The sequence below is a fragment of the Rhinolophus sinicus genome, chromosome 8, assembly GCF_057876585.1.
Source record: "Rhinolophus sinicus isolate RSI-liver-muscle chromosome 8, RSI-T2T, whole genome shotgun sequence".
Classification (NCBI taxonomy): domain Eukaryota; kingdom Metazoa; phylum Chordata; class Mammalia; order Chiroptera; family Rhinolophidae; genus Rhinolophus; species Rhinolophus sinicus.
The window spans coordinates 38,250,658-38,266,537 of NC_142508.1; the positions used below are offsets into that span (position 1 = coordinate 38,250,658).

The window sequence follows — 15,880 nt, forward strand, 5'->3', positions numbered from 1 at the left end:
ACACACACCCAAATCAAAGGCATAGCCAGACGCAGAGACATACAAGAGAATGACATAAAGCAAGAGGTGGAAATTTGTGACTCCAACAGAGGAGCTCAGATACTCATAAAAAAAGAGACGAGAGACACATACGCGATACAGACACACGGAAATCCGGAGAGACGCAGGACAGAGATCCCGGGTGATAGACGGAGGGTAAAAGGACCTGAAAACGGAATGGACGCGGAAAAAACGCAGCAAGGCAGCCGCTGGGGGGAAAGGGAGGGCTCCCTGGCAGAGGATGCGCAGCCACCCTCTGCCCTGCAGGGGTCACGGCGCCCCCTCCCCCGCGCCCTGGCCGGAGGGCCGGGCTATTTTTACGCGTGGACACCGGACACCAGGCTGGGGCGGCGGCGGCGGCGGCCGAGGCGGGGCCGGGCCGGGCCGGGCGTCGGGGCCACACGTTTGTCCGCGGGTCGCCGGGGCTGCGTGCGCCATGGAGCCACGGTGCCCGCCGCCGTGCGGCTGCTGCGAACGGCTGGTGCTCAACGTGGCCGGGCTGCGCTTCGAGACCCGGGCGCGCACACTGGGCCGCTTCCCGGACACGCTGCTCGGGGACCCGGCGCGTCGCGGCCGCTTCTACGACGGCGCGCGCGGCGAATACTTCTTCGACCGGCACCGGCCCAGCTTCGACGCGGTGCTCTACTACTACCAGTCGGGCGGACGGCTGCGGCGGCCGGCGCACGTGCCGCTCGACGTCTTCCTAGAGGAAGTGGCCTTCTACGGGCTGGGCGCGGCGGCGTTGGCGCGTCTGCGCGAGGACGAGGGCTGCGCCGTGCCGCCGGAGCGCCCCCTGCCCCGCCGCGCCTTCGCGCGCCAGCTCTGGCTTCTCTTCGAGTTCCCCGAGAGCTCGCAGGCCGCGCGCGTGCTTGCTGTCGTCTCTGTGCTCGTCATCCTTGTTTCCATCGTTGTCTTCTGCCTCGAGACGCTGCCCGATTTCCGTGACGACCGCGACAACCCGGGACTTGCCGCGGTGCCCGCCGCCGGACCGGTGAGGGGGCGGGGTCTCCGCGGAGAGAGGCTGGGTTTGGGAGGAGATGGGCGGGATCCACGGGAACCCGACCAATCAAAACACGGGTTAAGGGGCAGGAGGAGGCGGGCCTCTCAGGAAGGTGGGGTCTGGCTGTGGGTGGGCGGGGCATGGTGGTCTGTGGGAGGACCTGGCCAATCATAGGTGGGGCAAGGGGCTTTGAGGAATGAGCAAACCAGGGACAGGGCCTGACCAGGGCATTCCACTGTTAAAAGCTGGGGCTTGGGAAGGTACAGTTATTGGGGGCGGGGCCTGAGGATCTGAATAGGTGGGCCTGCCCTTTCAGAAGGCAGGGTTAAAGTAGATGAGAAACCTGGCTTGAGGAGGGCAGGAGGACAGGGGTACAGGTACATTAAGAAATCAAAGGTGGTGGGTGGAGGAGAGCCTGAAAAATCAGGGTCTGTGCACCTGACAGTAACCAATGGGAAGGATGGACTGGAAGTGGTGAGAATGGGTCCTGAAGAAAGTAGCTGAGAGAGCTGGAGACAGAGGGATGGGTCCCATAGGGCTAGGGTAGGAAGAATACATCAGAGAGAAAGTTGGGCTGAGGCAGTGAGGGGAGGGCCCCCAGGTTTGAAAGACAGAAAAGTCTTTAACCATTATAGTCTGGGCTGGGTTTGGGAGGGCACTGCACAAGGGAGTGGGGCCAGGGTGGGGATCCTCCCTACCTAGAAAAATCAATGCTTGGAGGCAGACTTTGGGAGGGAAGAGGTTGAGCCCCACTCAAGCATCATTTTATGAGGCACCTCCAGTAAAAAAAGATGAGGGACCATAAAGTCAGACATTCAGGGACAACCCCTGGGGTCCTTGGAAAGAGTCTATGACAACAGGCTCACTGGCCGCCTGGGGCAGCGGCTATTGAGCAATTTGTAGATAAGTAGTTGGATATTTAAACAACATATATGGCTGTTCCCGTGTGTCCCAGCCTGGTGTGGTCCTCCCTGAACCCCTTCCTTCCTGCAGTTCCCTACTCGGCTGAACAGCTCTAGCCCTGTGCCCGGACCTCCACCTCGCACCCCCTTCGATGACCCATTCTTTGTGGTGGAGACACTGTGCATCTGTTGGTTCTCCTTCGAGCTGCTGGTGCGACTGTTGGCCTGTCCAAGCAAGGCGGCCTTCTTCAAGAATGTGATGAACCTCATTGATTTTGTGGCCATCCTGCCCTACTTTGTGGCGCTGGGCACCGAGCTGGCCCGGCAGCGGGGGGTGGGCCAGCCAGCCATGTCACTGGCCATCCTTCGAGTCATCCGACTGGTGCGCGTCTTCCGCATCTTCAAGCTGTCCCGGCACTCAAAGGGCCTGCAGATCTTGGGCCAGACGCTACGGGCCTCCATGCGTGAGCTGGGCCTCCTCATCTTTTTCCTCTTCATTGGTGTGGTCCTCTTCTCCAGCGCAGTCTACTTTGCCGAGGTCGACCGGGCAGACTCCCATTTCACCAGTATCCCTGAGTCCTTCTGGTGGGCAGTGGTCACCATGACCACAGTCGGCTATGGCGACATGGCGCCCGTCACTGTGGGTGGCAAGATAGTGGGCTCACTGTGCGCCATCGCTGGTGTGCTGACCATTTCCCTGCCTGTGCCCGTCATTGTCTCCAACTTCAGCTACTTTTACCACCGGGAGACAGAGGGAGAGGAGGCTGGGATGTATAGCCATGTGGACACGCAGCCCTGTGGCCCACTCGAGGGCAAGGTCAATGGCGGGTTGGTGGATGGAGAGGTGCCTGAGCTACCGCCTCCCCTCTGGGCCCCCCCTGGGAAACACATGGTCACTGAAGTGTGAGGGACAGTTGAGGCCTGCAGGACCTCACACTTCCTTGAAGGGAGGCGGGAAGGGAGGGATGAAGGGGAAGGTTGGGGGGAGGGGGTTGGGTTTAGGAAGAACTAGGTTAAGTGGTAATGAGTTGGGGAACACTGAGTCTTATTGGGTCTTGAATTGTGGTTTGGTAGCTCCTATGGGTACCTCCTTAGGTGGCAATGAATGGCAGTGGGTTATGCTGAGTTGAGGGGGAGACTGTGCTAGTTTGTATTGTATTGGGTTGTGCAAGGCTCATGGAGTCTTTTGGGGTAGTGTTGAAAAAAGTTTCGGTCACATAGTTTTGTGAGTTTCTTACTTCCATGTTGGGTTGGGTTGTCAGTCTGGGTGAGTCGTGTCCAACTACATTGTGCAGGATTCTGTGGTTTTATGAGTCCCCCAGGGCCATGTTGGGTCAAGTTAGGTGGCCACCCATGGCATTATTGGGACTAATTGCGTGCTCATGCATGGTGTTGTGGAGTTGAGACATGTTGGAAATTGTGTGACTTCGTGATTCTTCTAGAGCTATGTTATTTTAGGTTCTGTGAACTTGTGAGTCATGTAGAAATATGAAGAGTCAAGTGATAGAATGTGAGCTTTCTAGGTCACATTAGGTTAAGTTGGGTTGGAATGTATGACCCTATGAGTCTCCCAGGATTCTGTTGGGTTGGATTGTGTAGAGTTATGTGGCTGGAAGTTTTTTGGGGCCACTGGAGTTGAGTCGTATTGAGTTGTATAACCATTCAAGTCTCGTAGGGCCATGCTGAGCTGAGTTACATCAAGTTGTGTCATTGTGAGTCCCGTAAGAATGTTGGGTTGAGTTGGGCTGTGTGTATGAGCTCCACAGGGCTATGTTGGTTTGTTTTGCATTCAGTGGTAGCACCAGAACCTGAGGATAACAACACTGGGGAGGAATCATGTATCAGGGAGAGAGTGTGGTATTATGGACTCTGGGAGGAAAACTGAACTGGTTCGCCCAGTGTCACTCACCATAGGGTGGGGCTGGGTTCTGTATCCATAGATTTAGTTGTTCATGAAGAGAGCCTCTGGGTCAACTAGGAAGATGTAGACATTCCTATTTACCCACCAGCTTTGTTTTGCCATTCAAACCCCCTTACTATCTGTCCTCCCCTACAGTTTTGCTTCCAGGCATGGAGATCAGAGCCACAGGGAAGAGAGCGACAGGATGACACTGTTTGTACTCTGTCCAGACATGATGGGGGGACAGAAACCCAGAGGAGTGAGACACAGACTAGAGGAGGCATAGAGAATCAGAGAAAGAAAGAGATAGAAACCCAGAGAAGAGGGGACAAAGGTCCAAAGAGAGGAACAGAGACTCAGGAAGGAGGAGACAATGACCCAGAGGGAGGGGGACAGAAATCCAAAAAGAAAGGGGGACAGAGACCAAGAGCTGTAGGTGGACCAGAGTGCCCCAGAGAAATCCAAGAGAGAAAAAGTTAGTGCTCCGAGATTGAGAGAGATGCACAGAGTCTCTATTCCATGGAATCACAAAGAGATCCCCAAATTGGGGCACGCCACCTCATCCTCCCGTCAGACAAACAGGGGAGAAACCAGAGTCTTAGAACGTGAGAATGGCTTCCCAAGTCACGCGGCCTGTCACCAGGGGCCAGGACTTGTGGCAGGCTGCCTGCCACATCAGCCTGCTGGTACGCACAGGACCTCTGAGTCCAAACAGCCTCACAAACAAGGAAACTGAGGCTCAGAGGGGAGGATGTTACCCAGAGTTACACAGCCATACAGTTTTAGAAGTCTTTCAGTACTAAAAGGGCATTTCGAGGAGGAGGAAAAGGAGAAGGGGAGGGTTAAATCACTAACACATATAGGGCTTCCTATGTGTCAGGCATCATTCAAAGTACTTTACTTGTATTAATTTATTAAAACCCATCCAGTGGTTTACAGAGTGTTGTTCTTGTTCTTGTTCTTCTTCTTTTTAGCTCTAACAACCCCCCCCCCCTTTTTTTGGTCAAATGAAATTTTACCTAGAGGCACCAGGGTGACACATCAGAAGGGAACTGGTTTGAGGGGAACACACCTCTTCTGGAGCCCCTCTTGAATGCAGCTAAGAATGCAACTCAGAATGCAGCTAAGAAATTCAGTTTGAAAACCTGTGATTTAATCCAACCACCTTTAATACAGAGAGAGAAGAAAATACAGATTGTGGGAAGAGTTTGATAAAGGTCGGAAATAATTTAGATTGTCACTTCCCTCTGAAATGGAGAGAAAGGCACATCTAGAGACAGAAATGGAGACAGACTCCCTCACTGTTGCAGACACAAGACAGAGTCTTGGAGGCAGGTACAGAGCCCAGCATAGAGATTGGAAGAGGAACCCAAGATCTGCAGAGAGAACAGAGACAGAAGCTAAGAGAAACACCCATCGGGAGGAGGGGGAGGAGAGAGCAGGGCAGTGGCCTGGGAGAGGGTCAGAGGCCCAGGGTGAGGACAGAGACCCACAGGCAGGAGAGAGAACCAGAGAGTGGAGCTCAGAAATTCAGAGGAGGGAGGGGAAACTGACTCAAAGAGAGAGGAACAGAGACCCAGACAGAGGGGGACCGGCATGGGGGGGAGGGTGGAGACCAGAGGGGGGAGATAGAGACCAGAGAGGAGGGGGCAGGGACCAGAGAGAGGGGCACAGACCCAGAGAGAGGGGGATGGAGAGACTCAGAGAAAGGGAGACAGAGACCCAGAGTATGGGGAGAGAGGGGACAGATACTGTTGCCCAGTTACTTTTCTTTGCGAACTCACCTGTACTACCCCATCAGAGACTAGGAGTTACACAGAGTCCCTCTGGTAGGGGGCGGGACATGCTGGGTGCTTAGGGGTGGAGGGAAATGTGGAGAGGTCAGGGAGGTGACTTGAGTGGACACTCAATGACTGAGAAGTGCCCCTCCCCCACCCCAATAAACAACTGCCGCCACCTTTTATGTTGCCTTGGCTGGGATGGGGAAGAGGGGAACACCCTAATCTGGGGACACCCTTCCTGCCACCTTGCCATGCTATATTTAGATTGAGGGAGGGGTACGGGATGCCTCTTACCCCCACCCCCCAAGGCAGGTGTCAGTTTTCCTCCTGAAAATAGCTCCAGGAGAGAGATGAAGTGTTCTGCAGCAGGACTGTCTGGAACTCCAACTCCCATTTCCGCCTGTCTTAGGGTCCCTCTCTCTGGCTTTACGTCCCCTTTTCCTCTCCGTTTCTGTGCCTGTCCCGGTCTGCCTTCATCTGTCACTATTCACTTTCTTTCTCTAAGGTCATTCTGTTTCCAAGTCATATCTGTCTATCTCCGAATCCTATAATACCTTGAATTTCTCTTATCTGAGCTCAGGACAAGACCCTCTCCCCATTCCCCACCCAGGAAATTCCAGGAGAGAGGACTATGCGGGAGAGCCCCCACATCCACTGTCTCCCGGGGCGGCGGGCCTTATCACTGCCCAAGCCCAGCTGGTTAATGTCTGGGCTGGAGCTCCTGGGAAAGTGGGGGTGAGAGCAGAGGATGGGAATCTGCCTGGGGATTGACACTTAATTGGCAAAAGAATGCAAAGGAATCTCGGGCCCAGACTCCTGGGTCTGAGGGAGGAGGTGGCTAGGGGTCCCCGTTCCTGGGTCTGAGAGAGGAGGGGGCTGAAACTGGGGGAAGAAAGGGCTGGGGGTCCAGACTACTGGTCTGAGGGAAGAGAGGGCTTGGAACCCGGACTCCTGGGTTTGAGAGAGGAGGGGGCTGGCGCCTGGCCTCCTGGGACTGAGACGGGCGGAGGGCTGAACGAGCCAGGCCAGGCTTCCGAGGTCCCGGCCCGCGTGTGGAAGGCGGGATCCCCCGGCCCCTCCTCCGCCGTCGGGCGCCGCCACGCCCCCGCGCCCGACCCGGGCCCTCCGGAGCGTGTGCAGCGAGGAACCGGCGGGCGAGCGGGAGTCCGTGCAGCCAGCGAGCAGGAGGAGGAGCCGCCGCCGCCCCAGGGGCAGTCGGAGGAGCAGAGGAGGACGCCCCAGGTAAGAGCCTCGGCGTCTCCTCCCCTGGGATTCCGGTGTCCCGGTCGCCCTGCCCCCGGGTAGGGAGGGACGTGGGCGGGGCCGGCGGGGGCGGGGCTTGGCGGAGGAAACTGAGGCAGGGGAAAAGTGTCTCAGATGAGCAGCAGGTTACCCCCAGTGAGGTCTCAGGAGTCCTGACCCCCAGCCTGAATCTTCTGGGAGTCCGTATATCTGAGTACCTGGGGAGGAGGGTCCTTGAACTTCAGAACTCTAAGGGAGGAGGGGCTGGGGGCCTGGACACCTGGGTCTGAGGGAGGAGGGGACTGGAGGCCCTGACTCCTTAGTCTGAGGGAAGAAGGATTTGGGGTCCTGGACTTCTACATCTGGGAGGGGGGGCCTGGGGGGGGCTGGACTCCAAGGAACGAGGCAGCTGGGGACCAGGACTCCTGGTCTGAGGGAGGAGGCAGCTGAGGACCCCACACTCCTGGTCCTGGTTGGGTCAACATATGCTTCTCTTCACACCCCACCTTCCCATTACCCATCTCCCAGCCAGGGCAGGCAGCCACTCCAGGTATGTGCAGTAGAAGTCTTGGACGGGCCCTGGCCTGTCCTGTGTGGAGAGAACATTCCAGGAAGCAGCCTCGGGGACCCAGGGCTTCTTGAGTGTGGGCCCTCAGGGACCTGGGTGTCCAGACCAGCCCCGCCCCTGCCCTGTCTGGGAGATGAATGGGCCTAGGAGGATGTAATCTTTTCCAGCCTCTCCCCTCCCCTTTTTTCCCCCGCATCTGCTTCCCATCCCAGCCAGGAGCCATCACCTGGGCAGGGAAGGGGCCTCTGGAAGGGGGTGAGGCCTTGACTCTTGGGTACCTTACACTTTAAGAGGAACACTCTGAAGGGGAGTGTCCAGGGAGTCAGGCCCCCTCCCCCACTTGCCTATATAACCTGCCTGTTCCCTTCTTCACCTAGGTGGTTGCCCCCTCCCTCTCCTGAGATGTCAGGAAGGAGGGGGCCACCTGTGACCCCCACAGGGCCCCCCTGGAGCCAGGGGGCCCCCAGCCTGGGAGCTCGGAGACGGAGGAGGTGCTGACAGGTCTGGTAACTACCCAGTCCCCTCCACACCACCCTTTCCCAGAACCACAGGCTTCCAGAATGTTGTAGAGAAACTGCAGTGTCCACACCCCCACCTGAATCTCCCAGCCCCAGGTCAATTTCACAGACAGGGAAACTGAGGCCCTGCCTGGGAGAGAAAGTGTCTTGCCTTCTTAGTGACAGTTTTGAGCTGAACTTGGGTCTCCATAGGATTTCAGATCATGGTCTTTCTCAGAATTTTGGAACCTCAAACCTCCTCCAGGCTGTAGGACTTAGGGTTCCTTGGGGTTGTCAAGGCAGTATGGCAGAGTGGAGTTGCTCAGACAGGGTTTGAGTCCCATCTCTGGCATTTGCAGGCTGTGTGACCTGGGACAAGTCACTAATCTCTCCGAGCCTGTATTTCCCCAATTGTTGGCTATTATTAGTAATAGAGGTAGAATTATTATGATTAATCAAAAATTTGGGTATTACCCAATCCTAGCATATAGGGTCCCCCAAGGTTCTAGAACAAATGCCCCCCTATGGTTCTGGCATGCAGGTCCCCTCCTAAATTATTACCCTCTTTTCTAACTCCAGCTTCCCTGTCTTCATCCTCAGGTGCTCAGCGAAATGCTCCCGCACCCCTCATGCTCCCTCCCCATCCTCCTCCTTTGCCTTCTCCCCAGTGTCCCAGTGGAACCCCACCCCCCACCCTCACCACTGCCCCCATTTCCAGCCCCTGAGTGGGACCTCCTGTCTCCTCGAGTTGTCCTGTCCAGGGGTACCCCTGCGGGCCCTCCTCTACTCTTTCTGCTGGAGGCCGGGGCCTTTGGGGAGCCAGCAGGCAGCCCAGCTAACCGAAGTAGGCGAGGGGTGAGTGAGACAGCACCAGCGAGTCGCCGGGGAGAACTGGCGGTGTGCGATGCAGTCAGCAGCTGGGTGACAGACCGCCGGACAGCTGTGGACCTGCGTGGGCGTGAGGTGGAGGTGCTGGGCGAGGTGCCTGCAGCTGGCGGCAGTCCCCTTCGCCAGTACTTCTTTGAGACTCGGTGCAAGACTGACAGCACTGGGGAAGGTGGCCCCGATGGAGGTGGAGGCGGCTGCCGGGGTGTGGACCGGAGGCACTGGGTGTCTGAGTGTAAGGCCAAGCAATCCTATGTGCGGGCATTGACCACTGATGCCCAGGGCCGTGTAGGCTGGCGATGGATTAGAATTGACACTGCCTGCGTCTGCACACTCCTCAGCCGGACTGGCCGGGCCTGATGCCTATGCCCGGGAACTGGGCAACCAGAGGAAGAAGAGAGCTGGATGCTGAGGGACATCAGGGGTGGCCTGGCTGCTCTGGGTATCAGTTTGGTAACTTGTCAAATGGTCACAAAATCACAGCTCTCTGATCTTGACAGCTCAATCTGTGCAAGACAGGTGGTGAAAACAAATGGGGTTTTGAAGGATGAATAGGAGTTTTTGGATAAACTTGAGGGTGATGATGATGACAGCCAATGTTTTGAATGCCTACTGTTTATCAGCTCTCATACACAGCTTGTCAGATCAACTGGGGTGGATTTGGTCATTGGAGGCCCTTGGCTTCTAAGTTAACTGACCATATGCTCTCAGAGGACATCACTTTGCCCATTCTGGAGAGAACGACAAGGGGATATGTCAAGAAATGGGTGGAGGAGCTTAAAAACTGGAACATGTAAGCAACTAAATGGGAGCTAGGGTTTGAATGGGAAATTTACTTGGTCAGATGGGGCAAGAATTTATTTTGAGGTAGTGAACTACCCATCACAGTAGGAGCACAAGCAGGTTGAATGATAGGAGATCAGGATGCTAGAGAATTTGGCTCTGGTAGGGAGTTGGAGTCAGGTTTCCACCGCCCTTCCCTGTCCCAACCTTTACCCCACATTGGGAAAGAAATAAACCTTAAATTTGTCCAGCTTGAGTAGGGCATGAGGTTCTGACCAATTGGCCTGACCCCAGGCTAGGATCGGGGGTCATTTGGACACTGACAGGCCTTGAGTGGGCCAGGAAAATCCATCAGAAGGGGCACCAGAACCTGAATGAGGGTGTCAGTGGTGCCCTGGGCCAGGCTGCAGAAGGCAGCCACAGTTTTCCCTGTCTGAAGAATGAGTTGGTGGGATGAAATAATGGGGTCTGAGGAGGCAGAGGTCTTGACCAAAAGGTCTTTAAAATAAGGAACTGAAAAGGGAAATCAGAGGCAGACCCCACACCCTCAGGACACCCCTTCATGAATTACCACTCCATAGCTCTTAAACTTTTTTTAAAGACCAGCTTTGGGCTAAGGACATAGAAATCCCAGACCCTCACCAACACATACTGGGCCCTTGGGAAGGGAGGGGGTGGCAGGGCAGGGCAGGGTCTGGCTGCCTGTTTCTACATCTCTGTTCTAGGCCTGCAGTTCCCACTCCCTTTTTTGCTGCTTCCCTGTCTCTCCATCTAACTTCTCATCTCTTGTCTTTGGGTCAATAGCTCTCTTTCTGTCACCGTCTCTCCCTCATTCTTGTATATATTTCTTTGTCACTCATCAAAGCTCTTTACACACACACACACACCTTTTTATCTAAGTATCTCCCTGTGTATTTCTCTGTAAGTCTCTCCCTCTGCCCACCCCCATACCCAGGTGGAAGTTTTCAACCAAATCAAAGGCAGCAGGACAGACGAAGCCCACGCTGATGCTGATTCCTTCAGCTCACACAAGGAGGGAGGGAGAGCCCAGAGAAGTCTGGAAATCGTTACCCTTGAGGTGGGCAGGCCTGGCAGAGGAGGCAGGCAGCCCAGAGGGCTGGGACCCTATAGGAATGGGGGTGTTTCTCATGGATACCCTGATGTGCTGGGTGGTCTCTGTCCTCCTCCCCCTCTGGGTCTCTGTCCTCTTCCCTCACAGGGCCTCTGTTCCACCCTTCCTGGATCTCTGACCCCGCAGGTTTCTGTCCCCCTCTCTGTTGCCTCCTCTGTGTGGGTCTCTGTATCCCCCATCCCAGGGGTCTCTCTGTCTCTAGAATTCTAAAATTGAACTATTCCTTTTCCTCTCCCCCATTTCTGCCCTCCTGTCTCTCTGGGTCTCCCCCCACACTTCTCTGGGTTTCTGTGTCCCACTTGGGGTCTCTGTCCCCCTCTCTCAAAGTCCCTGTCCCTCTGTGCCTGCGTCTTTCTCATTCTATCCATCCACACGCCTGCAGGCCCTCCATTGGCTGGATTCAGCATGGGCGGGGTCTGTCACCTAGGGCAACAGCAACAACAAGCCTGCTCCTGCTTGGCTAAGGGGCGGGGGTGGGACCATGGCGGGTCGGACCCTAGCTCTACGCTACGGCCCTCCCTGGTCCCCCATCTCTGGGACCGAGGTGCCTGGATCCTGGCCCAACTGGCATCTCACCAGCAGTGGTGTTGCCCACCACATTATCCCATCCGTGCCCTTTTCCCCGACCACTGTGCAGGTGAGAGGACCCTAGGCTCCTCGCCAAATGGAACCTGGAAGCCCAGACTCCTGTGTCTGAAAGAGGGGCCTAGGAATCCAGACATCTGCTGAAAGAAAAGGGGCTTGGGGGCTTGGACTCCTGACTGAAGGTGGAAGGTCCGGGAGTCCTGAGTCTGACAGAGAAGGGGCCAGGGAACCTGGATGCCTGGAACTGGAAGGAGGAAAGGGGTGGGGACAGACTGGGAGAGATCGGGATAGAGGGCCGGACGCCTGAGTTTTTTTAGCTGACGTCCCTCGTCTTCTGCCCAGTCTACGCTCGCGGAGCCCCTGCCCCCGGCTGCAAAACAGGACTTGCACATCGGGGCTTTCGACGAGGTCATCAGCAGATGGGAGACAACCTCCGGCTCGGCTCAAGTGCCCAAAACTCACGGCGGGTCCTACGCTCAGCCCAGGGCCCCAGAGCCTGCGGACCCCACGCGGACTATGGGGATCAAGGACTTAGGGGAAAAGGTAAGGTTCTGGGATGCCGAGGTCCGCGGGGACAGGGCTGGGGAACCGTACTGGGATCCTGTGAGCCCTTACGTAGGGTTCCGGCGTGGCCTTCTCGCAGCTCAGACACCACGGCTGGCGCCTCCCTCTGATCACAAAACACCAGTGCAGTGAGACGAGAGCGCAGTACACCGGTTGGCCTGGTCTGGACCAGAGCGCCATCTTCTATGTTGGGACCCAGCCGCTGGAGCTTGCGGACCACCACCGCGGTGGCCCTTCCCAGGTAGCGGAGAAGACTGCGCAGGCGCGGTGGGACAGCTTGGCGAGCCTGGGGCGGAGCCAGAAGGAATGTTTTGTGTGGGGGCGTGGCTAAAAGTCTGGGGCGGAATCAGGAGTGTATATAGACTGTGGGAGGGGCTTTGAAGTGTTGAAGCCGGGCCAGGAGGAGGGCAAGACCCGAAATCCCAGCCCTGAGGCTGCGGCCCCAACTAGCAAATGCTGGGGTGGGTAAGGAGGAAGCTCTGAGGCTGGGTCGGAGCCAGGCAGAGGATTGTACGTGGGGGCGTGTCTTGAATATTCTGAGACAGGGTTCGAGCGGAAGGCGGGGCTAAGCTTTCTGGGCTAGGATGAAGCAAGAAGTAATTGTTGCCTAAGGTGAGGCTGAATTCCTGGTTTGAGTCTGAGGGCTTGGCTTTGTGTTAGATGACGGGCAGAATTGTGTTTAGGTTTTGGAGTAACCCTAATAAGGGCTCTGATTTAGGGAGCGAAGCTAGCGTGCGCTGGCATGCGATTGGACAGGAAGAATTCTGATTCTGGGGCAGGTGTGGGGGCCTGGTCCAGAGAGGCAGTTGAGGCCGAAGGAAGAGGAATTCTCAGTCTGGGACCCAAGGCTTCGAACGGGATATGAAATCCCTTTTTTGGTCATCCCTCGTGCCCGATCCTCCTCAGGCTCTAATCCCTTGGACGAAGAACCCCGCGCTGGCCAGCCGGCCTTTCACAGTATCCGACCAGAGCATCCTGGGCCGCCATCAGCTCTATCTGACCACCTCGGCCCGGGACTTCCGGGCCTACACGAAGTGAGCCTGGGTCCTCGCTCGGCCCCGCCCTCTGCACAGCCCCCGCATAGTCGTGTGGAACGCCGAGCCCACTGGTGTCGGCTCCCCTGTTCTGAGTAGTCTTAGCCTTCAGCTTCCACACGCGCAAGAACCAGAGGTTCAGACCCCAATCCCTACCTCTTTTAATGCGGAGGTATCCTAGTGTCAAGTCTTGGGAACATGAAGCCTGCGGTGGGCCAAAGAGGGAGTTCTGGATCTGGGAGTAGGACCCTGAGGGTTTGGGGCAGGACCTACTTTGGCATTTGAATCCCCGGGTACTCTTTCCCAAGGATGCGAAAACCCCAGATTCCGTGCCCTTACATACCTCGAGGACCCAAGAATCCAGGCTAGGAGTCCCCAACCCCATCCTAAGTGGTTTCCGACTCCTACAAATGTGTCCTCGCCTCGAAACGAAGGAGTTCTCGTCTGCAGCCTCCTCAGGACCCGAGGTCTGAATAGCAGCCTCGCTCCGAGGATCCAGCTATGCCCTCCCCACCCTGCCTCCTGCCAACAGGAAGGAGTTGTCTGGATACCCTCGCAAGGACTCGCTGACCTACTGGAGTTTCGAGGAGACGCCCAAGGCCTGGGGCCATGGCCCCCAGCGGCCACCCTATCCGCTCTCCTCTCGGCCGCCTCGGCCGCCGGGGGTCCGCATTCCTCTTGCCCGCCCGGTCACGCCAGCCGTACCGCACCGTGGGGCGCTGTCTCTAGTTCAGGAGTCCTACAGGTCCCCGCTGCATCCTCTCCGCGTGCTTGACCGTTTCTGCCCGCTGGAGCTGCCCTGGGGCGGCCCCCACTGGAAACCCGTGCCCGGCATCTACAGCGTGCCGCAAGCCTACCGCACCGAGAGCTCCAGCTACTGCAGCTTGAAGCCCGCGCTCGTTTGAGCTGCCTGGCTAGCCCCGCCCCAGACACGCCCCCAACGCAGGGGCGGAGCCGAACCTGGAAGACAGCGACTGGACCCAGTGGGCGAGGCTGAGCTCGGGAACTCTGCCCGCTACTCGGGGCGGGACAGAGCCTGAGACACGCCCACTTGATTGTGGGGGCGGGACTAGGCGGGGGGAAATGTACTTTGGGGCTGTGGGCCAGCCAGCGGAACACGCCCTCTGCGGCAGAAGAGGCGGAGCTTATCTTAGTCAATGACAGTTAAATAGCCTATACCACGCTCATTGCTGAGTTCTGCTTTGGCTTCTGGGGGCGTGTGTGGGGGAGATGGGGTTCCTGCTGCATCACTCTGGAGGAGAGGCGCGTCTGGGTGCAGATGAAGCCGACTGAACACAGAATCCAATGTTGAAGCCAAGTCCCTCCTAAGAGGTTGGACTCTGGCTTTCAGTCTATAGCAGGTGGAGCAGGGTTGAGGCTTCTGCCCATCACCATTCTACTAAGGTTGTCAGAGAGGTGAGCTCCAGCCTCCCCCTACCTTCCTTCAAGATGGGCAGAGAGGTGGCTACACAGCCAGGGGGGCACGGACAAGGCTTCCTATACCCTATTTACTGTGCTCCAAACACAACCTCTCTAGCACCTGAGGATTGAGTTTGGGAAGTCAGCTGTCACCTTGGGTGTCTCCTGCTTCTTGGTGTGGGAGCCACTCAGGGAATAGGGGAGGGGTGCTCCGCTGAGCCACTCTTGCACCTCGCTGACCTTGTCCGCCTCTCGCCTCCGGGAAGATTAGTGTCCAGGTTACCCAGCCATGCCACCACCCCCAGTGACCTTGCCGCCCCCACAGCCTGCAGATATAAGACCAGGTAAACACAGTAGGGAGGCACCGAGGATGGAGACACTCCAGGTAAGACTGTTGTGTTGCGCCCCTGAGCACCTTGCAACTCCAGCCACACAGGTGGCATGAAGAGAGTCCTCTGACCTGGTAAAGGAGGCTTCTTTCTAGAAGAGTATAGACAGCCAGCAGACTTCTTGCCAGGAACAGGGAAGTGGTGGGATAGGGCCTGAGTATGGGTATCTGAGGTATTGGGGTGTCTGGGGATCCTGGATATTGGGACGGGGGATCCAAGAAGAGGGGCTGGCCCTGAATGGAAGTTGACAGGCAGGGGAGCTGGGTCCCTGAATGTGTGTACGTGGGAGATGGGAAGGGCCAGGGGCAGAGGTCTCAGGCTGGCCCTGAGGCTGTAGCGTTGTCACAGGGGCTGCTGTTGTGGCTGCTGCTGAGCGCGGGTGGGGTGTGGACATCCAGGGGACCACTGCGGCCACTGTGCCGGCCCATCAATGCCACCCTGACTGCCGAGAATGAGGCCTGCCCAGTCTGCATCACCTTCACCACCAGCATCTGTGCTGGCTACTGCCCCAGCATGGTAAGCTGCCCAGGGCAGGTAGGGACCAGCCCTGCTGTCCTCAGTGCCAGGGTGGATCACTCAGGACCAGGCGTACAGAAGACAGGAGGCGGTAGCAGGGGTGGAAACGTAGCCTGCCCCCCTGGGCAGGGGCTGGGGAACTGGAGTCAGAGCTGGGAGTGTGGGAGCGGGAGCACAGAGGGGCCCCTGGAGACCTGAGCCTGGGATCTGTGGAGGTCAGCGGGGAGATCCGGGGAGAGCTTGACACCTGACAGACACCCATTTTGCTCGCACCCACTCTCTGGCCTCCAGGTGCGTGTGCTGCCCACCGCCCTGCCACCTGTGCCTCAGCCAGTGTGCACCTACCGTGAGCTGAGCTTTGCCTCCATCCGCCTCCCTGGCTGCCCGCCTGGCGTGGACCCAATGGTCTCCTTCCCTGTGGCCCTCAGCTGTCACTGCGGGCCCTGCCGCCTCAGCAGCTCTGACTGTGGGGGTCCCAAAGTCCAACCCTTGGCCTGCGACCGCCCCCCTCTCCCAGACCTCCTCCTCCTCTAAGGGGCTCCCACCCCAACCTCCCATTCCCACCCCGACTCCTGGAGCCAGCAGACGCTCCTCTCCTCCCCTCCCAATAAAGTCTTCTCAAACCACACCCCAGGGTTGCCTTT

At 57.4% G+C, this 15,880-nt stretch overlaps 4 protein-coding genes across 5 annotated transcripts; all 4 read left to right on the forward strand.

Moving 5' to 3' along the window:
- The first annotated feature begins 202 nt into the window (after positions 1 to 202).
- KCNA7 (potassium voltage-gated channel subfamily A member 7) lies at positions 203 to 4,782 on the forward strand. Its single transcript, XM_019741429.3, has 2 exons — positions 203 to 1,030; positions 2,033 to 4,782. The coding sequence occupies exons 1-2, from the start codon at positions 281 to 283 to the stop codon at positions 2,846 to 2,848; spliced, it is 1,566 nt and encodes a 521-aa protein (XP_019596988.1). The 5' UTR covers positions 203 to 280; the 3' UTR covers positions 2,849 to 4,782.
- A 716-nt stretch (positions 4,783 to 5,498) lies between these two features.
- On the forward strand, positions 5,499 to 9,411 carry NTF4 (neurotrophin 4). The gene is made up of 3 exons (XM_019741690.3): positions 5,499 to 6,864; positions 7,810 to 7,933; positions 8,530 to 9,411. Exon 3 carries the CDS (start codon positions 8,542 to 8,544, stop codon positions 9,172 to 9,174), a length of 633 nt encoding a protein of 210 aa, XP_019597249.1. The 5' UTR covers positions 5,499 to 6,864; positions 7,810 to 7,933; positions 8,530 to 8,541; the 3' UTR covers positions 9,175 to 9,411.
- A 1,583-nt stretch (positions 9,412 to 10,994) lies between these two features.
- Positions 10,995 to 13,819, forward strand: SAXO3 (stabilizer of axonemal microtubules 3). Its single transcript, XM_019741687.3, has 5 exons — positions 10,995 to 11,366; positions 11,657 to 11,857; positions 11,958 to 12,119; positions 12,785 to 12,912; positions 13,445 to 13,819. Exons 1-5 carry the CDS (start codon positions 11,211 to 11,213, stop codon positions 13,815 to 13,817), a joined length of 1,020 nt encoding a protein of 339 aa, XP_019597246.3. The 5' UTR covers positions 10,995 to 11,210; the 3' UTR covers positions 13,818 to 13,819.
- Positions 13,820 to 14,577: 758 nt separating this feature from the next.
- Positions 14,578 to 15,864, forward strand: LHB (luteinizing hormone subunit beta). 2 transcript variants are annotated; one of them, XM_074316127.2, is made up of 3 exons: positions 14,578 to 14,716; positions 15,069 to 15,236; positions 15,528 to 15,864. In XM_074316127.2, the coding sequence occupies exons 1-3, from the start codon at positions 14,621 to 14,623 to the stop codon at positions 15,768 to 15,770; spliced, it is 507 nt and encodes a 168-aa protein (XP_074172228.1). In that variant the 5' UTR covers positions 14,578 to 14,620; the 3' UTR covers positions 15,771 to 15,864. The 2 variants fall into 2 exon arrangements, with proteins under 2 accessions (XP_074172228.1, XP_074172227.2); XM_074316126.2 differs by lacking the exon at positions 14,578 to 14,716 and having other exon boundaries at positions 14,958 to 15,236.
- Positions 15,865 to 15,880: the final 16 nt, after the last annotated feature.